The 24,903-nt window shown below is 42.3% G+C and overlaps 1 protein-coding gene and 1 long non-coding RNA gene across 3 annotated transcripts in view; both read left to right on the forward strand.

Moving 5' to 3' along the window:
- LOC138978733 (sodium/glucose cotransporter 4-like) overlaps window positions 1–24,903 on the forward strand; it is a 75,780-nt gene that overhangs the window by 12,754 nt on the left and 38,123 nt on the right. Inside the window, exons 2-5 of one of the 2 annotated variants that reach the window (XM_070351526.1) lie at window positions 14,020–14,098; window positions 14,591–14,817; window positions 15,155–15,364; window positions 21,986–22,231. In XM_070351526.1, the coding sequence (XP_070207627.1) occupies window positions 14,728–14,817; window positions 15,155–15,364; window positions 21,986–22,231 (546 nt within the window). In that variant the 5' untranslated portion in view covers window positions 14,020–14,098; window positions 14,591–14,727. The remainder of the gene's footprint in view (window positions 1–14,019; window positions 14,099–14,590; window positions 14,818–15,154; window positions 15,365–21,985; window positions 22,232–24,903) is intronic. The other variant, XM_070351525.1, reaches the window with a different exon arrangement.
- LOC138978734 (uncharacterized) lies at window positions 16,757–21,357 on the forward strand. The gene is made up of 4 exons (XR_011459784.1): window positions 16,757–16,995; window positions 17,543–17,674; window positions 18,370–18,453; window positions 20,298–21,357. It is a non-coding gene; the product is annotated as an uncharacterized lncRNA (long non-coding RNA).

Genomic DNA, 24,903 nt, shown 5'->3' on the forward strand with positions numbered 1-24,903 from the left:
TGGCAGTCGGTGCTCCTGTACGACGACGAGTACAGGAAGCGCCAGGCAACCAGCGGGTTTGCTTGGGGGACCCCCAACCCCCACCTGTCCACAGTGATTCTCCGTGAGCGTGCCCAACAAGTTCTAGGCAACAAAAGCGGCAAGGCCACGATGGGAAGCGGCGGTATTCGACGACCTGTGGGACCCAGTGGGAAGGAGGTGTGCCTGCAGTACTACTGTCATCTATCTCTATATATTTATATATATACATAGATATATACGGCTTCTGTGTGTGTGTGTGTGTGTGTGTGTGTGTGTGTGCGTGTGTGTGTGTGTGTGTGTGTGTGTGTGTGTGTGTGTTTGTGTGTGTGGAGGCAACACCTGTGGATTGAGAGTTCTGTTTGTGATGGGGTCTGGCGGCTTTTGTCTATCTGTATGTTCTGGCATTTGAGAAGCCATAACAGATAATATAGGGCTAAGAAATAAGCTCTAAAATTCCCAATCCTGTTTGAGAGGATTTCGCCTTCAAAGGTGATTGTGGTGAACCGCCACACTGTCTGTCTCTGTCTCGCGATTCACCCCGGCGAAGCCGGGTATTCCTCTAGTATGACGATATGTATGGTGTCGTCTGCTTGTTGAAATGCCTTCTCTCTTCTCCTGTTGTGTCTCACTCTGTCATCTCTCTCCTTTTGTGTTTGCTATTCAAACGTCATCAATCAAGGCCTTATTGGCACAAGTGTTGGGCGAGTTTGGGCACCGCTGGTCTTGCGAGTTTAGGCACCGCTGTTCTTGCGAGTTTGGGGACCGCTGTTCTCTAGTGGTGCCTAAACTCGCAAGATCAGCGGTGCCCAAACTTGCAAGACCAGTGGTGCCCAAACTCGCAAGAACAACGGTGCCCAAACTTGCAAGAATAGCAGTGCCTTAAACTTGCAAGAATAGCAGTGCCTTAAACTCGCAAGAACAGCAGTGCCCAAACTTGCAAGAATAGCAGTGCCTTAAACTCGCAAGAACAGTTGTGTCTCACTCTGTCATCTCTCTCCTTTTGTGTTTGCTATTCAAACTTAACGTCATCAGTCAAGGTCTTATTGGCACAAGTGTTGGATACTGATTCTTCTGGAGAGAAATGATGAAAGCTCAATCAGCATTCTAAGACAATTGACCTTTTTATTTTGTGACCTACATTAATTTGAATAAATCAAGAATTGTTTTGAGATAGGCATTTGTAGCATGTTCTAGTCGTCATTGCAAAATGTCGTCATTGCAAAATGACGTAACTTAGAAGAGTCTTACTTTTGTGTTCTTCTGTGACATCAAGCAGAAGCTGCGATTCGATTTCTTCCTGAAAATTCAACCAACTCATAAATCAGAGCCTTTAATCTACTTTAGTGCCTTTGCAATTCGGTGCAACAGTTCGATTTCTTCAAATTTCGAGAGTTAACTACAGTGTGTAGTTTGACGGCGAAAGCACAACAATGGCCGGGTCGCCAATGACGTGGTTGGACCACAGGCGGAAGATATCGTTCACTGGACCACTACTTTCGTAGAAAGACTACATAATAGTCTTTATATGGAAGTAGTGGTCCAGTGAACGATACCTTCCGCCTGTGGTTGGACTTCATCGTTCTGCTAGGCTATTTTTCCGTCCTTATTGTGACTGGCATTGTTTAGGTATGTTACAAAAAAATTCAAAATCTTCATTTAACATTTTGATCTATATCACTTGAAAGAGCAGAAAATCAGCATTCCAATGGTATATATAACTTTGAGATTGGATAAGTGTAACCCGAGTTATGAATTTTTAAAGTAATAAAATTCGTAATAGAGGCAAAGAGGATAAATTGAAACCATTTTTGACATTTTTCATCTAAAATTAACTGTAACCCACACATTTGTTTATCAATATTGTTCAATTTGGTATCAAAAGAAAGGTTCAGAGCTCTATTAAACAACTATAAAAAATAAAAAATAAAAAAATTTTTTATTTTTTTTTTAGTAAGTTAGTATGAAACTGAGAGCAGACGAACTTTACCGACCGCCATGTTGGATGGTGACAATCCGGGCGCAAAGCGGCGCATCCGTTAAAAGGTACTTCGCATCGCTTTATCGACTTGAAACTTTGGGAAACAGCAGGAAAATGTCAAACTAACTGTTCAAAGGGGTCTCATAAGAGTTCAAAGGCTATAAATTGTTTTATAAAAGTACCTCTTGTGTGTCTTCTTCGCCCGATATTCTGGCCGGCGAGCTCGACAGTGTTGGACTCGCCATTTTTCTCAATCTTAAAGTCAAGAATGTGCTCTACGTCTTCGACAGGGTGCCCATGTGATGTAAATTTGGAAAAGAATAGAAAAGAGGACCCCAAAACTGAGCCAGTGTGAGTGATCAGAAAATGGGGGGCCATTTTCAATGACGTCAAAAATTGAGCTGCGTGCGCACTTTGTAACATACCTACATTGTTGCCTCTTTGCGAAATCGTGGGTCTGTGTACGGATATTTCCTGGTCGGTTGGAACGCGTCTGGTTGGGTAGTACTAGTAGGGTGTTCGTTGTTCTCCACTAACATTGGAAGTGGTCAGTGCAGAACGACATACACTTTTTTTTAAATTCATGTACATTCATGATTGTATCCAGGGCCGGACTAGGCGAAGAGGAGGGGGGGGGGTTGCCAGCGGGGGTCAGGGGGCGAAGCCCCCTGAAGCCGATGGGTAGGTCATATTCTGAGATAGCAAAATGGTCGCTCCTTGCATGAAACGGCATTAAATAAACAATAATAAAAAATGTTTTAAATAAGTGAGGTACATGTTTAGGCTAGGGGGGGGGGGGGGGGGTTGCGCAACCCCCATAACCCCCCCGGTAGTCCGGCCCTGGTATCAATATCAAGTCTGTCGGTGTAAGCTTATCTCATTTTTGATTGGAATATCTGTCACCCTGGTTGTATATTGTACTAAATAATGTTGATACCGTGATGATCAGGACTGTATACAGGAATATAAATTCATTCCTAAAAGACAAAGACGTTTTATTACGCTGAACAATGTCTCTCTGTCTTTTCATTGTCATCGTCGTTGTTATTGTTGATGGTGCTGCTGTTGTCGTTGTTCACTTGACTTCTCAGAGAAAACAACAAGTGATCATAAGTAACTTTGCTGTTGTCGTCGTTATTAACACTGTTATTATGGTGGTATTGTAGTAGCTGTAGCCGGATAGTAGTTTTCTTGTATAAATTTTAGGATTTGCCAAAATTACTGTTGCTATCTGTAATCTTCCACATCACTCTTAGTCCTGCAGATGGTTTACATGACTGCTGTTACCTGTAAGCGTTTACGTCACTCTTTCGTCATGTAGGTATTCACATAAGTGTGGGTACATGCAAGCTCTTGCATCACTATTGTGTCCTGCAAACGAAATGTTTACACTTGTTCGCCGTGCACACTTTTGCATCACTCGCGGAACATCACTGTTGTTTCCCGAAGCGGACGGGCACAATGGTCTAATGGATAAGACGCAGGCCTCCTAAGCGGAAAGTCGTGGGTAGTTCGAATCCCGGCTGCGCCCGGTGGGTTAAGGGTGGAGATTTTACCGATCTCACAGGTCAACTTTTATGCGGAGCTGCTATAGTGCCTTATACCCCTTCGTAGATTTTTTCCGATCTCCCAGGTCAACTTATGTGCAGACCTGCTAGTGACTTAACCCCCTTCGTGTATACACGCAAGCACAAGAACAAGTGCGCACGGAAAAGTTCGGTGGGTTATAGAAACACGAAAATACCCAGCATGCCTCCGCCGAAGTCGGCGTATGGCGAGGTAAAAACGGTCGTGCACGTAAAAATCCACTCGTGCTAAAAACATGCATGAACGTGGGAGTCTAAGCCCATGAACGAAGAAGAAGCAGCTTCCCAAAGCTTCACGTGATGTCGCACACTACACCATGTACATTATACAGCTGGGTTACATCAATGTCCATTGCGTCCTGCAATCTTTTACATCATTGTTACTTCACGAAGCGATTTAAGTACACTGAGCACAAAAAGTTAAGGATATTTTTTCAGTGGTATTGCTCAGATGCTAAACAGCAGTTTTTTGGTCAGAAATATATGTGTATTTGAAGATCAGTCTTTCTTCTGCTCCGAAATGTGTTTCTGGAATCTGAGCAATATCTGGGTATGACGTCACTGGTCCGTGATTACGCCTACCCTTAAAAATGGCGTTTTATGTCGGCATGATTCACTTTCAACCGTCGAAACAGTGGCTTAAACTGAATGATATTTTACATTTTTTACATCCGAAAGTTTATTTGGTGTCTTACCTAACAGTTCATACACATTTCGTTCAAATCCGTCGCGCTGTCAGGCTGATCTAGCGTGTAAAAGAGAGCGACCACAAAACTGAAAAACAGCAAAAATTCCAGGGTTTTGATGGTGTTTTTGCTGGGTAGCTGCAGTTGATATGCAATAAATCTAAAACTACAAATAGCAGCCTCTCCAATTTTTACAGAACGACGACAAAGACCCTCATTTGGATTCGCGCTAGTATTTGGAGCAAACAGAACCCGAGAATGGACGTTGTAACGGTTTTCCGTTAAAAATTTGCAAACGTTCGTAACGTCCTGGAAACAAATGTGACATGCACGCAACTTTGCATACTTTGCAACAAATGGTTTCATAACATGTGTGCCAAGTTTCAGAAGCATTCTTTCATGGGCTCAAAAGATATAGCCTCATGACTTTGAGGAAATAAAAAGTAAAATCTCACTCCACAGCGCTGTTCTATTTTTAGACGATGACGTCTGCAAAACTCATATCAAGGTGGCTGAGTGATCAGGACACACACTTTACACTATCAAGGTTAACTGCACAAAGCTCAGCGATTGAAACCTTTTTCCTTTATATAAGATCTGCTGTTAGGTGTGTTGTTTTTGAAATTTGTCTTTGGCATGGTGTTTTGGTGTGCAAGCGCGTGAGTTTATGCATCTGTCTGTTTGTGGCTACGTGCGTGTTTGCCTATCAGGGCACTTTCCCCCTGGATTTTTTCCCCCCTGACTTTATCCCCCCGAATTCTTCCACCCGGATTATTTCCCCCCGTGACTTTTTCCCCCTGGGACTCTTTCCACCCGTGACTTTTCCCCCTCGGACTATTTCCCCCGTGACTCTTTCCCCCTGTGAATTTTTAGCAATGTTTTTTTTTTTATATCAATTGATGATCACGTGAGAAGACACAAACATTTCCACCCCTTTACAAATTATTCGTACATTTGTATTTTCACGTGAGAAGTGAGCAGTGTTAGACACAAACATTTCCACCCCTTTACAAATTATTCGTACATTTGTATTTTCACGTGAGAAGTGAGCAGTGTTAGCCACTGTAAGTGAAATCTGTGAATGTGTGAATGATAAATCTGCGATATCAGTATCCGTGACTGTCAACTTGATTGCCACTATTCTGCAAAATGGATCAACAAAGAGAGGCCGATTTCAAAACAACAGAGAGAGGAGCAAGATGCGTTGTTGACAAGAAATACATATATTTAAAACAGAAGGATTTGGCAGGTGGAAAGCAAAGCTGGGAGTGTGAGAGAAGAAAGATGGGCGGTTGCAAGGCCAAGATCCATTTGTTTGAGACAATGGTGCAGAAGGAAGTCAATGAACACAACCATCTTCCTGAGTCACACAGAGAAGAAATTATGGCAGTGAGGAGTTCACTGAGGCGCCGAGCTGAAGAAACGGAGGAACCGCCTCAAAGACTTCTTTCGACGGCATTGTCTGGCTTGTCACAGGGGGCAGCGACACAAATTACATCTGTGGCTCACGTGAGACGAGCAATTAGGCGAAACAGGTAAATACATAAATCTCTCTCTCTCTCTCTCTCTCTCTTTTATTCTCCCTCTCTCCAACTTTATCTCCCTCTCCTCTCTCTAAGGTATTTAAATGTTATTTTCATGCAAAAAGGTGCTCTCTATCTCTCTCTTTCTTACTCTCTCCAACTCTCTCTCTCTCTCTCTCTTTCAACTCTCTCTTTTATTTTCTTTATATCTCTCTCTCTCTTTTATTCTTACTCTCTCCAACTCTCTCTCTCTCCAACTTTATCTCCCTCTCCTCTCTCTAAGGTAATTAAATGTTATTTTCATGCAAAAAGGTGCTCTCTATCTCTCTCTTTCTTACTCTCGCCAACTCTCTCTCTCTCTCTCTCTCTCTCTCTCTCTCTCTTTCAACTCTCTCTTTTATTTTCTTTATCTCTCTCTCTCTTTTATTCTTACTCTCTCCAACTCTCTCTCTCTCTCTCTCTCTCTCTCTCTCTCTCTCTCTCTCTCTCTTTCAACTCTCTCTCTCTCTTTTATTTTCAGGCAAAAAGTTGGTGGTGCGCTACCGATTCCAAGGTCAAGAGCCGAGATCGAAATACCACAGCGCTACTTCACGCCGTGGATGGTGGCACGCCTAGTTTTTTCCACCGCAGGAACAACACCCAATTCGTTCCCCCGCACGCGGAAGCAAAATTGTTATCTCGCAAAGGAATTGCCCTGTGAAGGTACGTTGTGGCAAATCACATTATTAAGTATAGATATTCTGAAGCAGAATTGCCGTGAACAGTGGCGTTCGATTTTCTGCCGAAGGCCGTGAAAATTATACAGAGAGGTCTCAATTTCGTACAAATTAACCTAGAACTACCATTTAAAGCACTATTTTAATACTCACAGTTTAATCTTCGATACCTTGCAGCCTTGTATGCGCGTTTTTGGGCACCAGCATCGTGGATAAGCTGCTCTAATCTAGCGTTATTTTGTGGTACTCGATTCTCAGTGGGTAAGGTCCCCCGCAGACACCAGATAATTAAGGTCCCCCGCATTTTTGCCGGAGTGCCTGCTACGCCCCCCCCCCCCCCCCCCCGCACATGCGCGCTGACAAAGCACATCATGCACAGCAAAACTGACCCGTTTGAAGCGTTTTTGACTCACATGCGAAGCAAAAGTGAGTCTATGTACTCACCCGAGTCGTCCGTCCGTCCGTCCGTCCGGACGTCCGGACGTCCGGAAAACTTTAACGTTGGATATTTCTTGGACACTATTCAGTCTATCAGTACCAAATTTGGCAAGATGGTGTATGATGACAAGGCCCCAAAAAACATACATAGCATCTTGACCTTGCTTCAAGGTCAAGGTCGCAGGGGCCATAAATGTTGCCTAAAAAACAGCTATTTTTCACATTTTTCCCATTTTCTCTGAAGTTTTTGAGATTCAATACCTCACATATATATGATATATAGGGCAAAGTAAGCCCCATCTTTTGATACCAGTTTGGTTTACCTTGCTTCAAGGTCAAGGTCACAGGAGCTCTTCAAAGTTGGATTGTATACATATTTTGAAGTGACCTTGACCCTGAACTATGGAAGATAACTGTTTCAAACTTAAAAATTATGTGGGGCACATGTTATGCTTTCATCATGAGACACATTTGGTCACATATGATCAAGGTCAAGGTCACTTTGACCCTTATGAAATGTGACCAAAATAAGGTAGTGAACCACTAAAAGTGACCATATCTCATGGTAGAAAGAGCCAATGAGCACCATTGTACTTCCTATGTCTTGAATTAACAGCTTTGTGTTGCATGACCTTGGATGACCTTGACCTTGGGTCAAGGTCACATGTATTTTGGTAGGAAAATGTGTAAAGCAGTTCTTAGTGTATGATGTCATTGCTGTAAAGGTCAAGGTCAAGCATGTGAGTCGTATGGGCTTTGCCCTTCTTGTTCTTTGACAGATGGAGACCAGCGACCACACGCTATCTGCCGGGGAGGTGTCTGGGGAAGTAATCGACAGCTACCTAGACATCAGTAGTGAGGTGACTATAGGTGAGACAGTCCCTTTACAGACTTCTACACCGAAGAAGGTTGGTCTCCTCCATTTGTGTGACGAATGCGGATCAGCATACAAACACAAGCGAACATTGGACAATCACAAACGTGAGAAACATGGCAACGAATCTTGTTTTGTATGCATAGTTTGTGACAAGAGGTTTGGTCGACAGGTAGATTACCAGTCTCATAATATGAACAAGCATGCAGGCACCAAACCTTTCCAGTGTGATGTTTGCAAACAATCCTACGCACACAAACGCAGTCTGGACAAGCATATATGTCTGGGTGAAAAGCCGGGGTTTGAGTGCCAAACCTGTCAAAAGTCGTTCATGAGAAAAAAGTATCTTCGTGACCACCAAATCACCCACTCTAATGGCTACGCTTATTTATGCAATGCGTGCATGAAGCGGTTTAAGCATCGCTCTGGTCTTGCCAGGCATAGGCGTCGGGCTCAAGATGGAAACTGCTGTTAGACACCATGATTTCGTTTAGATTTATCCTGTTCTGTCGCTCCATTCACAGACAACACACAAACAACAAGGAATGTTGATGTTGTTTATTTCAAATGTAAAGCGTAAAAAGTATGTAAATCCCTTTTCTTTTTTAACAGCACACGGAAACTTCAGTAAGTTTTTTAATGTTTACATTCTTTTTAATTTGACTGGCAAGGTTGGGATGAAAATCAACACGGTTAATATTCATTTTGAAGTTGAAACAGAATGGTTTGACAATCACGTTCTATGATTGTTTAATTTTTTATGGGCGTTCTTGAGTTATACATTTTAAAGACAATTGTACTTGCAGAATGTGTGTGTGTATGTATGTATGTGTGTGTGTGTGTGTGTGTGTGTGTGTGTGTGTGTGTGTGTGTGCGTGTGCGTGCGTACTTGTGTGTGTGTGTGTGTGTGTGTGTGTGTGTGCTTGCGTACTTGTGTGTGTGTGTGTGTGTGTGTGTGTGTGTGATGTCCATACATGCATAAATATATATATATATATACTTAGTATGTGTTAATCACAGAATCCAGGCTGAAATAAGTTTGCAACATGTGTAAGGATTAGTGAAGCTGTCTTTCTAAAGAGGTTACAAGGTGTGTTTGTTTTTCAAATGCAACAGGTGTTTTGTTCTGGATAATGCACTGTAATTTGAGTTTTTTGTTGGTGAAATAAAACAAATGAAAATCCAAAGTTGTGTAGCATTCATGTTTGTGCACCTGCACTAATCAAACAGTTACAAGATGAAAGTTTACACAAAGACATGTACATGTAATTCATTTTCTTGACAAAACTGTCATCGCTGTACAAGCATGTAACCACTGATGAGTATCTGCAAAGGGAAAAGAGTTCAACTTAATACAAGAATTGTGCAAAGTGATACACAATAAAAGGGTTTTATGTGAATACAAGTTCAAAACTAGATTATCTATGACATTCAAGAATAAGTGTGCTCGACAGTTTTATATGACACGCAGTTAATCAGGTTTGGTTTGTTTATTTAGACTGGTATAAATGTTAGTGACGTTTTTCCAGACCACAAAAAAAGGAAACAAGTCGCGTAAGGCGAAAATACAACATTTAGTCAAGTAGCTGTCGAACTCACAGAATGAAACGGAACGCAATGCAACGCAGCAAGACCGTATACTCGTAGCATCGTCAGTCCACCGCTCATGGCAAAGGCAGTGAAATTGACAAGAAGAGCGGGGTAGTAGTTGCGCTAAGAAGGATAGCACGCTTTTCTGTACGTCTCTTCGTTTTAACTTTCTGAGCGTGTTTTTAATCCAAACATATCATATCTATATGTTTTTGGAATCAGGAACCAACAAGGAATAAGATGAAAGTGTTTTTAAATTGATTTCGACAATTTAATTTTGAAAATAATTTTTATATATTTAATTTTCAGAGCTTGTTTTTAATCCAAATATAACATATTTATATGTTTTTGGAATCAGCAAATGATGGAGAATAAGATGAACGTAAATTTGGATCGTTTTATAAAAGAAATATTTTTTTTACAATTTTCAGATTTTTAATGACCAAAGTCATTAATTAATTTTTAAGCCACCACGCTGAAATGCAATACCGAAGTCCGGGCTTCGTCGAACAATACTTGACCAAAATTTCAACCAATTTGGTTGAAAAATGAGGGCGTGACAGTGCCGCCTCAACTTTCACGAAAAGCCGGATATGACGTCATCAAAGACATTTATCAAAAAAATGAAAAAAAACGTATGGGGATATCATACCCAGGAACTTTCATGTCAAATTTCATAAAGATCGGTCCAGTAGTTTGGTCTGAATCGCTCTACACGCACGCACACACACACACATACACCACGACCCTCGTCTCGATTCCCCCCTCGATGTTAAAACATTTAGTCATAACTTGACTAAATGTAAAGAGAGAGAGAGTTGAGTGCCTTTTGTTTTTGTTTTATAATTCTGCTTTGTTAAAAAGCACAGTCCTTCAAGTACAAACGATTCTCCTCATCATATGAAGTCTTGCATGCCTGTCAGAGTATATCTCTGGACTCAAAGCAAAAAGTAACAACCTCACAGCTTCCTGTGTAAAGTGGACATATTTATGTGCAATTCTTTCACACACACACACACACACACACACACACACACACACACACACGCACGCACGCACGCACACACACACACACATACACGCACGCACGCGCGCACACACACACACACACACTAAAACAATGGTTAATCGGTGACTTATTGCTCGTGCCAAATGATGGAGTACATCTGAAGATGTCAGATGCCAATCACATCCATAATTAGTAGATTTACACAAAAATTATAGCTGTATGTCATTTTTTTCTGATAAACATAACGGCGGGGGATCTTACCCTAGTGGTGCGGTGGGGTGTAGTAGGCAAATCGACCAAGCTGCGGGGGATCTTACCCCGTCAAATTTCACTGTTGATCTTTGAACCGATCGTGAGTCTAAACTTTAACTTAAAAATGAAGAGCAGTATCCACAAGTAGTTTGACTTTGACCAGCAAAAAGATTTAAGCCCTTCTGTTGACCGTGCTTTGTGTTATTTCAACATTTTTAACGTGGGAGACAGTATTTCTGACTTGTCTTGATGACATTTCTTCTCTTATGTAGTACACGAGAGTGTAAATGGTAAGACAACTAGCTGATCCAATGCAAAATAAAGTACCGAACAGTATGATATAAACTTCAATACTAGAAAGTCTGGTTATCTACTATTTTAAGGCATTAATTTGGAGACACCTACCATGTTGTTCGTCTTGCGGGGGAACGAATTAGGTGTTCCTGCGGTGGAAAAAATAGGCGTGCCACCATCCACGGCGTGTACTTAGAGACAACCCACGGAGAACGATTCCTTGCATTTGACAGTGCCGATGGAGCGGACAGAATGTTGTTGTTTGCAACCAGTGATGGACTGCGATATATGTCCTCCTCAAAGCACTAGTTCTGTGATGGCACCTTCAAAACAGCCCCAGAACAGTTCTTCCAGCTTTACACAATGCATGCCATGTACGACGGTTCAATCACTCCATGCGTCTGTGTACTTTTGCCGAACAAACGTCAGGTGACATACGTGAAAATGTTAGAAAAACTGAGTGAATTGCTTCCGAATGCCAAGGTGGAATCGGTAATGATCGACTTCGAGTTGGCAACGAAGAACGCTTTCAATCAAGTGTTCCTCGATTGTGCTGTGAAAGGATGTTTTTTTCATTTTGCGCAGAGTATCTATCGCAAGGTACAGTCGCTTGGCTATGCTACTGATTACATGGAGGACGAAGAGTTCTCTATATCTGTCCGCAAGTTGGCTGCCCTCGCATTTGTACCTACACCAGAACTTTCAGTGTGTTATGACCATCTTCAAGAAACCATCGCAGATGACCTATTTCAACAAGTGGCAGATTATCTCGAAGACACGTACATAGGTCGGCGGGTAGGAAAAAACGCAAGGAGACGAAACCCGCTGTTCCCATCTGAAATAATAAAATAACGGAGAGTCAAGGGGGGAAAGAGTCAAGGGGGAAAGTGCCCCAGGGGGGAAAAGTCACGGGGGGAAAAAGTCTCAGGGAGAAAATGTCACGGGGAAAAAAAATCTGGGTGGAAGAATTCGGGGGGATAAAGTCAGGGGGGAAAAATCCAGGGGGAAAGTGTCCTAGAATCGCGTGTTTGTATGTGTGCATGATAAACAAATAATCCGAAGAGCTCTAAATAATTATACTTTTTGAGTTTGTGTGAGTGTGACTGTTCCCGTAGCTTGATGTTCACGATTTACGAATAAAGGGACAACCAAAAAGGCGTTCTCTCTGTGTCATAACGGACAGATAACGGTTCTCTGTATAGTAAGCCGTTATGACCTCGAGACAATGCTCTTACAGACTCTTAAAAACCTGGCGATGTCCATCTCCACAGCTCTATTTCGTAGCATTCCAACTGTCTGATTCGTCACAGCAAATGCCAGATTGTGTCTCGCTGCTATCAAGACGACGATGAGAAAAACCCAGTGTTGCCTCCATCTGACGTCATATTTTTGGAATTATATGACGTCATGTCTTCACTCTTCTGTCTTTTTAATTCTTTGTCTTTTTATATTTAGTCAAGTTTTAACTAAATGTTTTAACATAGAGGGGGAATCGAGACGAGGGTCGTGGTGTGTGTGTGTGTGTGTGTGTGTGTGTGTGTGTGTGTGTGTGTGTGTGTGTGTGTGTGTCTCGGTGTGTGTGTGTGTGTAGAGCGATTCAGAGTAAACTACTGGACCGATCAGGGCCGGACTAGGCGAAGAGGAGGGGGGGGGGGGTTGCCAGTGGTGGCCCAGGGGGATGTCCCCTCTGGCGGCAGGGGCGGATCAGTTCATTTTATGACTGGTTTTTTTCAAAAGTATATTGTGAAGATATGGGTGTGAAGGCGCGAAGCGCCGAGCCGACGGCGCGAAGCGCCTAGCTTGCTAGGGGGGTCATAACCCCCCCGGTAGTCCGGCCCTGCCGATCTTTATGAAATTTTACATGAGAGTTCCTCGGTATGATATCCCCAGACTTTTTTTCATTTTTTGAATAAACGTCTTTGATGACGTCATATCCGACTTTTTGTAAAAGTTGAGGGGCACTGTCACACCCTCATTTTTCAATCAAATTGATTGAAATTTTGGCCAAGCAATCTTCGACGAAGGCCGGACTTTGGTATTGCATTTCAGCTTGGAGGCTTAAAAATTAAGTAATGACTTTGGTCATTAACAATCCGAAAATTGTAATTAAAATCATTTTTTTATAAAACGATCCAAAATGACGTTCATCTTATTCTTCATCATTTTCTGATTCCAAAAACATATAAATATGTTATATTCGGATTAAAAACAAGCTCTGAAAATGTAGAATATAAAAATTATGATTAAAATTATTTTTCCGAAATCGATTTAAAAACAATTTCATCTTATTCCTTGTCGGTTCCTGATTCCAAAAACATATAGATATGATATGTTTGGATTAAAAACACGCTCAGAAAGGTACAGAAAAGGGTGCTATGCAGCACAGCGCAACCGCTACCGCGCTAAACAGGCTCGTCAATTTCACTGGCGTTTGTACGAGCGGCAGAGTACGGTCATTGTGAAAAAAAATGCAGTGCGTTCAGTTTCATTCTGTGAGTTCCACAGCTTGACTAAATGTAGTAATTTCGCCTTACGCGACTTGTTTACTTCTTTCTTATACAGCACAGCTGTGTTCAAAACACGTGAACAGTTCTTTTCTGCAACTGCTACTGAGCAAGTTCGCATCATCCGTGAAGGCTATGCGCATCCTATCGGAGAACGAGAAACAAAATTATAGAAAAAGTCCAAAAAAAAGTTGCGCGAAAGACACGAGGGACAGTATTTTTCACCTCTTTTCAAACGATCATAACTTTTGAGCTCATGAAAGAATATTTCTGAAACTTGGCACACATGTTATGGCACCATTCTTTGCAAAATGTACAACGTTAAGTGCATGTCACATGTGTTTCTTGGACGTTACAAACGTTTACAAATTTGTCCATTCGTGGGTTCTGTTTGCTCTAAGTACTGGAACATATACAGATGAGGGTCTTTGTCATCGTTCTGTGAAATATGGAGAGGCTGCTGTTAGTAGTTTTAGATTTATTGCATATTAACTGCGGCTACCCAGCAAAAACACCATAAAAAACATGGATTTTTTGCCGTTTTTCAGGATTGTGGTCGCTCTCCTTTACACGCTGGATCAGCCTGACTGCGCGGCGGATTTGAACGAAATGTGTATGAACTGTTAGGTAAGACACCAAATAAACTTTTTGGTGTAAAAAATGCAATATATCATTCAGTTTAAGTCACCGTTTCGACAGTTGAAAGTGAATCATGCCGTCAAAAAACGCCATTTTTGAGGGTAGGCGTGGTCACGGACCTGTGACGTCATACCCAAATATTTCTCAGATTCCAGAAACACATTTTTGGGCAGAAGAAAGGCTGATCTTCAAATACACGTATATTTCTGACCAAAAAACTGCTGTTTAACATCTGAGCAATACCACTGAAAAAATATCCTTAACTTTTTGTGCTCAGTGTAACTGCTGCTTAACTCTTAGTTAGCCATTGTAGGTTAGTCACTCTTTAGGGCGAGGGCCAAATGTAAAAAAACTAAGTAAAAAAAACACACAAAAACTGCTTATTCTATTACCCTCGTTCAATAAAGAATTGTCATTGTCGTTGTCATCGTACGTCCATGGGGTTACTATAAACAATTCGTAACGTCAAGTGTTGTGCAGGGCATTTCATCGGGCTGGCGGGAAGCGGCGCCAAAGACGGCATCGTTGTGTCTGCGTACGAGCTGCACGCCGTTTACACGCTCTTCCTGCTAGGCTGGGTCTTCCTCCCCGTGTACAAGGCCTCGGGTATCTACACCATGCCAGAGTACCTGTACAAGCGCTTCGGGGGCAGCAGAATCCGCGTCTACCTGGCCGTCATGTCCCTGGTCCTGTATGTCACCACTAAGGTAAGTACCGCCTACCCCCCTCCCCCCCCCCCAAAAAAAAAAAAATTAAATAAAAAACATTCAAAAAGAAATCGGTGGTTACGAAACAAGACACTCTATGTCACCACTAAGGTAGGTACCGCCACCCCACCCGCCCAAGCCCACCCCCCACCCACCCACCCACCCACCAAAGTGAAGGTTAAATTGTGATGTTTGCTACGAATGATTGTGAAAAATTGGCCGAACAAGAACGAAGTAATACGAACTACAACGACCTCAGCGATTTTTTCCACGAATCCCAAATCGTTGTAGTTAGCCGTCAAAATTCGTCACAGTGGGACCTGGGCTTTACTTGCAGATCGCGGCCGACTTGTACTCAGGGTCCGTGTTCATGGACCAGGCGTTGCCCGGGACGACGACGCTGTACGTCTGGGTGATCATCCTGGTGGTCATCGCGGCCATCTTTACCATCACGGGCGGTCTGACTGCCGTCATGTGGACCGACACCATCCAGACCGTCATCATGACGATCGGGGCCTTCGTCCTCATGGTCCTCGCCTTCAAGGAGGTTCTTCTTCTTCTTCCTCTTTCTTGTTCTTGTTGTTGTTGTTCTTCTACTTCTTCTTCTTCTTATTATTATTATTCTTCTTCTTCGTGCATGGGGTGAAACTCCCACGTTCACTCATGTTTTTGCACGTTTTTACCCCGACATTCAGGCAGCATAATACGCCGACTTCAAGGGGACAAAGAGGTTCGATAAGTCACACATCACGGTTGCTGTTTTGTGTGTGTGTGTGTGTGTGTGTGTGTGTGTGTGTGTGTGTGTGTGTGTGTGTGTGTGTGTGTGTGTGTGTGTGTGTGTGTTTGTTGAAAGTGACGGAGGAGCAGGTACACCGAAAGAGCCATGCAACTTTCGGACATTTTCGGAAGTTTAGGACATGAACTTGGTGTTTTCTGACACCGCAATCATAAATTCCTTGCATTCAGCTCACTTCTACAGTAGTAGTAAGCACCAAACTGGTATCCATGTATTCAAATTCCCTGCATTCAGCTCATTTCTACAGTAGTACCAACACGGTTGGCCTAGTGGTAAGGCGTCCGCCCCGTGATCGGGAGGTCGTGGGTTCGAACCCCGGCCGGGTCATACCTAAGACTTTAAAATTGGCAATCTAGTGGCTGCTCCGCCTGGCGTCTGGCATTATGGGGTTAGAGCTAGGACTGGTTGGTCCGGTATCAGAATAATGTGACTGGGTGAGACATGAAGCCTGTGCTGCGACTTCTGTCTTGTGTGTGGCGCACGTTATATGTCAAAGCAGCACCGCCCTGATATGGCCCTTCGTGGTCGGCTGGACGTTAAGCAAACAAACAAACAAACTTCTACAGTTGTAGTAAGCACCAAACTGGTAACCAGTATTCAAATTCTTAAACGCTTCCCTTAACGGGTATGCGGCTACGAAGAAATAAAGAGAAAATATCGCTTGTTGTTGCCTGACTGACTGATGCCTGCCTTGACTGACAATTCGGAATTAATGCCTAGAGATACTACACTCTAAATTTTATAACACTTTGAGAACACTGAAAGTGTTTAGGGTGAACACTTAAAGTGTTAGGGTGAACACATTTTTACACTTTTGGAACACAGAAAGTGTTCTCAATGTGTTATCCTGAAGCATCTTCTGCTACCTGAACACTTTTGGAACACATGGTAAACACTTTTTTGCACAGTGGAACACCAGGTGAACACACGTGTTCAACAAGTGTTCCACAAGTGTTCCACTTCGTCTTTTAGTCATGATCCGAATAAAATAATACATTAAAAATATTTGGGCCATGAGCAGATTCGAACCCGAGATCTTCGCCTTGCCATGTCAGCGCTCTACCGATTGAGCTACGGAGACTCGTCGGGATCAAGCGTCGCTTAGAGTATATAATGTTTATACCCCCTAGACCGCTGCGGGACGTTTTTTTGTTTTTGTTTTTAATCGTGTTGTGCTTATATTTTTTCATCAAACATTTATTTCATCTGAGACATCTAATAAGCGGTAAGTATTAGCATTTTTATTTTTACAATTTAATAATGTTACTAATTGTCCCATCATGCTTCAGCTGGACCAAAAAAGAACGTTGACACTTTTAGATCTGTGGACCTGTCTGCGTTGTCGCTGCGTTGATTTGGCTCAGGATTTCCGATTGTTATCTGTAAGTTGCTTGCTGAGATTTTGTATTAAGTCATCTAAGCTTAGTCACTCGTATTTTTGTTGTAACATGTTCCTGATTCCTGATTCCTGATTGTATCTGTGGACGTTTGAAGACAATTTCTCTAATTTTGCTGTCGCAACGGTTTCAGCTGATCAGTGGACCTTTTACATTAGTTCTGCGTTGGTAAATAAACTCTATTTCAATTTGATGTTGATTTTTTATTCTGGTTGATGTGCTTGGTTTTGTGTTATTGTTATACTTGTATGTCCAGGGGTTCCTTATAATTATAATGGTGGTCCAGTGAACGATACCTTCCGCCTGTGGTCAGAGCAACACATTTGCAGATTTTCGGATTCTTCTTCTTCCTTTGGTTAGATCATAGATGTACGATCTGCACGCTAGATAAAGTGAAGCGGTAGGCTAAAAACAGCATACATTAATGAACAACATTCATCATAATAGTGGCCAGGTTGATTGTGTGCGCAATTTAGAATAATTCTATGCATGCTTGGTTGTATTTAATTTCACAGATCTATCACACTTTCAGGGAACTGGGAAGCCGTTTGAGCTGATGTGCCCATGTGGCGAATCGATGTGGGCGTAACCTGCGCACATTTCTTCTGAATTGCACTGAGGATGAACAGGAGGCACTGACGGCAACCCAGACGTGTTTACCAAGGTACGCATGTCCTGCATTTGCATATAGTGTGTAGTTTTGCAGAGAAATATTGATCTGATAAGTTTTGTTTGTTTGTTTGCTTAACGCCCAGCCGACTACGAAGGGCCATATCAGGGCGGTGCTGCTTTGACATTTAACGTGCGCCACACACAAGACAGAAGTCGCAGCACAGGCTTCATGTCTCACCTAGTCACATTATTCTGACACCGGACCAACCAGTCCTAGCACTAACCCCATAATGCCAGACGCCAGGCGGAGCAGCCACTAGATTGCCAATTTTAAAGTTTTAGGTATGACCCGGCCGGGGTTCGAAGCCACGACCTCCCGATCACCGGGCGGACGCCTTACCACTAGGCCAATTGTGCCGGCGGTTGCGGAATCATTGATTATACTATTTGCTGAAATACTCTGTTTCAAAATTAATATCTCCGTGCAAAACACACCAGACAGTCGCCAAACTCATATGTGGACACACACACACACACACACACACACACACACACACACACACACACACACACACACACACACACAGCCAGCCCCCTCTCCTTCCACATTTGACAGAAATCTAAATGTTGATACACAGTTTCACAATAAACAAAAGTATGAGAATCAGAACACTTGTCAGTGTTGCTACGATGTGGAACTTCAGTAAAATAGTGTTTGATTTCTTAACATGCATCTTGTGTGTGCAGGAACCATACTGCTTCGCTGAGGCAGTTCACTTTCTGGAGATGGAGCTAACAGTAATGCGACGAAACCTTGTGGATGCACTTCATGTAAGTTTAAGCTTTCTGTGGGATACAGCGCAGTTACATTTTGAGAATGCTGCCTTATTTTGCAGTCTTCTCCTTAAAAGGTGGACAAAATATACATATTTTTAAGTTCAGTGAGTGCTGAGGCCTGCAATGATAAAATGTTTTCCTGAACTTAGTCTACTCAGAATTTCCATTCGTTATGGTAGAGTAGTGCCGTAAACACTGAGGCCAGCTTTAGTCAAAGCATGGCCAACAGACAACACGCTGCTGATCCGCTTGGATCTGCCATTGCCGCTAACTGTGTATGCAGGGTGCATTCAATATGACACCCTTTTCTTTTGAAAATATTCTCATCGGAGTTTAAGATTGGTTTTGACAGTGATCGCTGGCCTCCAATGGTCGCTGACAAGGTGTTTTCCTTCGGTTCACGTAGGTTTAGCTTGAGATCACGTGAGTTAAAAGCGATCCGTTTGTAAGTTTTGGTTAGTTTGATCTAAATAATGAAATATTTTAGAAAATTATGATAAAAATTAGAATGCATTTTATATTAAAGAATGCATTCCATATCATAGAACACATTCTATATTTATAGAATGCATTCTATAAAATAGAAAACATTGTATAATATAGAATGCATTCAATCATACTTGTCATTTGCCCAGAAATGTATTCTATTATAGAATGCATTCTATAACGTCCAACAATGCATTCTTATGATAGAATGCATTCTTATGATAGAATGCATTCCATAAAGCGCCACAAAACTTCTACAGGCCAGCTCGGTATGGTCCCTGCTTCGAAAGCAGATCTACAAACACTCTCACACACAGCTCTCTCTTTCTCTCTGTCTCTGTCTCTCTGTCTCTCTCTCTGTCTCTCTCTGTGTCTCTCTCTCTGTCTGTCTGTCTCTCTCTCTCTGTCTCTCTCTCTCTCTCTGTGTCTGTGCGTGTGTGTGTGTGTGTGTGTGTAGTTCTGCTTTTCTTTGCGGGGCTGGCCTGTTGTAGTTTCGGGACATTATGCATATAAATTATAATGCATTTCAGGACGTTAAAGAACGCATTCTATCATAAAAAGCATTTTGGTATTTTGTGTAAATAGAATGCATTTTATCATAGAAGGCAGTTCGGGACGTTATAGAATGCATTCTATAATATAGAATACATTACATAATAAATGATTTCCTTATAATTCATTATTTAGATCAAACCAACAAAACTTAGGTAGTTTCTTTACAAACGGATTACTAGAGGGTGCATTCAATATGACACCCTTTTCTTTAAACTAAAACTCATCGGAGTTCACGATTAATTGCGACAGTGATCTTTGGCTTCCAGTGATTGTTGACAAGGTGTTTTCCCTGGGTTCACATAGGTTAAGAACGAGTTAAGGAAAACGGGCGTGCTCAAGGCCTCGCCACATTAGCAGTACGGTTTACTGCTTACCTTATATAAACAATTTGTAGAGTGCCATTTTCCAGAGTGGCCACGCGATAATGAAATCCTTGCGAAAGACCTATTTTAATTCTACTTTTTGTTCTTAGGGACAGACTCCTGCTTCAAGAGGGATTACTTTTTACATTCAGTCGTGTGTGCATGTGCGTGCATGCGAGTGTCATTGTGTGTTGGGAAGGTGAGAGCGAATTGGACGTGACGTATTTGTTCTCTGTTATGTGACCTATGCCCGTTCTGGAATAAAAAAAGTTTACCTGTAACTGCGATTGTTGGAGATCTGCTGACAGCAAGAAGAAGTCCACTATTAGTTAAGATTTACACTTCAGTGTTATCAATTAAGTACAAACGTTTAACACAAACCTGTTAAGAGTTGGAAATGCATCATGTTCTAAAACTCACTTTTATTTCGAACAGGATGCTCCGGACAGCGAGTTGAAAACTAAACCAAAGACCAAGGGCCTGGAATCCTCCCAACTCTGAAGGGTGTTTTTGTTATCGGACTTTCGTGTGTGAACTTTCAAGATGGGGTTTACCAGAGCTCCGTTCATATTATTTAATAGCAACATATACCGAGCAACAAAAGAAACGCGAACAAATTCTGCAATGTTTGATTGACAAAATCTCGGAACAATTATGGAGTTAGAATTATCAAACCACAACATTTTGATGAAGGCATGTTTGACACAGCTGTTGCGTGAGTATTTTGATGCTGCGATTGTTTCAACACACGGGACAAAACGAAGTTTTGGAGGTCTCGCTCAGTCAGCCTTCATCGCGTTCTCTGGCCACTGATCGGACACTGGTTGCTACCAGTGATGTTCCTGGTATTGTCAGCGGCTGAATTGAATCGATGTCGAAGACGTTGTGGAAGGAAATTGCGATCTTGTCTTATTGGGGTAATGCGAAAAAATCTACCGCGTTGCATAACTGCAGTGCTTCCAATGTCACCAGAACATTGCAGAAGGCGATAAACTGTTGACACATGCACGTTTAAAGCACATGCCAGCGCTTCTGGATCACCCCCAGCTTTAAATCGACCTGGCATTTTGGTGGTGTCAATCTTGGCATCCTGGCTGTTTCAAAAGTGAGACTGGCAGCAAGCGTGCCATGGTCTCTTTTGGTTGCTAATGCATTAGTGAACACATCTCACATATCAGATTTCTCCTGCTCTACTTGCACGTGCTGCGAGCGCGCATTATGTGTTTTACGATAAACCTGCTTGTCTTGTGTGTTAAAACAGTCACAGCATCAAAATAATCACACAAAAGCAAGGTCAAACATGCCTTCATTAAACTTTTGTAGTTTAATAATTCTAACTCTATAATTGATGAAGATTTTGTCAATCAAACAATGACGAATTTTGTTGCTCGGTATATTATGTGTTCAACAATTCCTACCCCAGACCCGTTTGTTCTGCGACTGCTGCAGACATTTCTTTTTGTCAATTAAAAATGCTTCTTTGCTCACAAAATTTGATTTTAATGTCTTTCTGAATTGTATGACAGTGCAGGGTGAAAGTGTTCCAAAAGTGTTCTAAAAGTGTTCCAAAAGTGTTCTAAAAGTGTTCTACAAGTGTTCCAAAAGTGTTCCAAAAGTGTTCTAAAAGTGTTCTAAAAGTGTTCCAAAAGTGTTCTAAAAGTGTTCTAAAAGTGTTCCAAAAGTGTTCCAAAAGTGTTCTAAAAGTGTTGACCTGAACACTTTTATGTGTTCAGAAGTGGTTACAGCAGGGTGAACACTTAAAAGTGTTCAGATGTGAACACTTTTGGAACACTTTTGGAACACTTTTGGAACACTTTTTTGTGTATAGAACACTTTTTGTGTTCCAAAAGTGTTCCAAAAGTGTTCTACTAAAAGGGTGTTCAGAAGTGGTTACAGAAAGGGTGTTCAGGAGTGGAACACTTTTGTTTAGAGTGTAGTTATAATTATATAGACATGATGTTTTACATCCCAACAACAGGTAGGTGGCTACGAAGAAATAAAGAGAAAATATCGCTTATTGTTGCCTGACTGACTGATGCCTGCCTTGACTGACAATTCGGAATTAATGCCTAGAGATACTAGTTATAATTATATAGACATGATGTTTTACATCCCCACAACAGGTAGGTGGCTACGAGGAAATGAAGAGGAAGTACCCCTTGTCGCTCCCCGACACTGCCATCCTCAACTCGTCCAACCCCACCTACAAGTACCGTTCGTGCAACCGGCCCAGCAAGTACTGGTTCCAGCTGATGTGGCCAGCGGACGAGGGGACGCCCTGGACTGGCTTGGTCTTTGGCCTGACGGTCAACGCCGTGTGGTACTGGTGTAATGACCAGGTCATCGTGCAGCGAGTGCTGGCGGCCAAGGTAGCTATGCTAAGTACTTATAAAAGTTTTAAAAAATCCATCTCACACGGCATTAAGTCTCAGGAAACATGAATACACGCATGCAGGAAAAAAAAAAATATGGGTAGCGCCGTATGTATGGCAGCTCGCTTTCCCCGGGGAGAAAGCAGCCCGAATTTCCATGAGGGTAACCTCACTGGACTGTAAATCTTATCCTATCCAATCCAATCCAATACTTATAATCAATGTTCCCAGAACCAGTGACTATTTGTATGAAACGCCAAAACGGACTTTTTACTCGGTAGAATCTACCGCTAGATTTATGATCAATGGTCGATTTCCAAAATCTACAGGTAGATTCTACCGAGTAAAAGGCAGTTTCGGCGCACATGGGGACATTTTCTACCCGGTAGTTTGATTAGCCAATGACGGAGCTTTCTGCTCGGTAACAATCTACCGGTATCTTTTGTTCCCACTGGCATAACTTCTACCGGTATTTTTAAGAGAGCCAATCCAGTGCAGGGATACCCGGTAGATTAGCAAAGTCAGTTGTGGTGTTCTATATATACATATATTTGGGACATGCCAAGGTAGCCTTTCTCTGGAGTGTTTGTGTGTTGCGGTTGTCCCGGGGGACGTTCGTTTCGAGGTGGTTGTGACAGATGAACTCCGGAAATAACTTTGTCCGGTTTGTGTGGGGTTTGAAAGAGTGAATACTCCGCGACGCGTGCACCTTGTCCATGTGTGTGAGACACCCCCCTCGCTAGTGACTGGCCTGCAATGTCACGTGGGGAACTTTGACTCAATAAAAGCAAGAGTATTCTCTCTTTCACAACCCATACAAACTCGATAGAGTTATTTCCGAACATCGCCTGTGGTGTGTTGCAGTTGTCGCGGTAGCGTTCTTTGCGAATCGAGGCTGTTGGATTTTGTGATCCACACCTACATTAGTGAGGTTGCGGGGAAGACGCCTGACAACTCAGCACGACGACAAGTGACGGTGACCTTCTTTTTTTCCCCTCACACAGTCGGGACGGGGCCTTTGCGAGACGTTCCGGCTGGAAAATGGAGCAATTTGTCGTCGTCGCAAAAACGGAAGATAGAAATTGGTCTTTGCTGTTAAGGTAGTTCACTGGACCCGTTAAATATAATTTGGTTTCTCCCAAAAGTTGGTTATTTTTTAAGTTCGATCTGTCTGCTATGCATTCAGCATAAAAAAAATATAGGGTAGTGGGTTCGTTTCGGAGCTATGAGTCTCGGAAGACAGTGCCCGTTTTGAATTTTGGACCGAAAAATCGAAAAATGGGTATGTTTTGAAAACGGCCAATTACACAAACATCTGCATAGGAATAGTCATTTAAAAAATATCACCCAAAGCAGCAATGGGCAGGTAACGAAGTGCACTGGTAAACGAAAATGTTGCGCATACTCAAACTTTGTGACGTCACGTCTTTTGCCAGAGTTTATTTTAAATTTGTTCCTCATGTTGAGGTATTTTATTGCTGGTAGCCTGGAAATAAATTACGATTTGATGAGATGGGTTGTAAACGCAAGAGCGATCAAAACGGCATTAAAAAAACCAAAAAAAACGACAGGTTGGTAGTGTTTTTAGGGGGGGTTCACTCCCTTGATTAACCCCACCCTTTGCACTATTACTGTCCAGTGTGCCTCAGAAAAATATGTGTCACGATAATGTAAAGGGCTGTTGTCCGATCATTTGTCTCAGATATATGAGCCAACTAAATTATGTTTTTAACAAGAGGCGAAGCCTTCAAGGCTCACGTAAGAAATCGACAAACAGTAACACAAACTCAATCACTCCGTCACACATACACACACACACACACACACACACACACACACACACACACACACACACACACACACACACACACACACACACACACACACACACACACACACAGTAAGCATAGGTGAAACTATGCAAGAAAGCGAGACCCTGGATCTGCCAAGAAGTCTCGGCCCGCTCACAATAACAATGACCGAGACTTTCAGTAATTCCTTTGCGTGACGTCTAACCCTCTTACGTCATAATGTGACGTCTTCAAATAGTTTCTATCACACACGTCGAACACTTTTGACCGAGACTGACGTAATCCATAGACTCGGAAATGTTAAAGTTTCTACCACAGACATACACACATACATACGCACGCACGCACGCACGCACAGACAGACAAAGTTTATCATCGCATAGGCTACACTTACGTGAGCCAAAAACCACTGTTACATATGACCTCTGTTGAAAGTCAAAGGTCACCGCAACTTTGAAAGGCCACAAGTCCGATTCAAATGTAATAAAAACGCCAATCAAAAGGTGGAGGTCACTTGTTTGATACAAGTGTAATAATAAAAATTAATAATCAAGGCTTGGTTTATAATTTTGCTTAATAGTGCGTACTGTTATTTGTTACGGTTTGAAGGCTGGGACTTTTTGAGGGTGGAATTAAAGCAATTTTTCGCCTTATGGGCCCCTTATGCCTCGAAGGACTTCAATTATTGTATTATCTGCTGCCAGCGTACAGTAGAAAGAGGGCTGCATACACAAGACACTTGTTCTTAATACTACTGGCTGTTATTCTAGTTCAAACACCGGTTTTAACATGTGGTATTCTGATGCAATCACGCTGTGAGCATCACGGGTTGGGAGACACTCTCTTACCTGCTACCGG

This window comes from Littorina saxatilis, linkage group LG10 (genome assembly GCF_037325665.1).
Source record: "Littorina saxatilis isolate snail1 linkage group LG10, US_GU_Lsax_2.0, whole genome shotgun sequence".
NCBI classification, from domain to species: Eukaryota; Metazoa; Mollusca; class Gastropoda; order Littorinimorpha; family Littorinidae; genus Littorina; species Littorina saxatilis.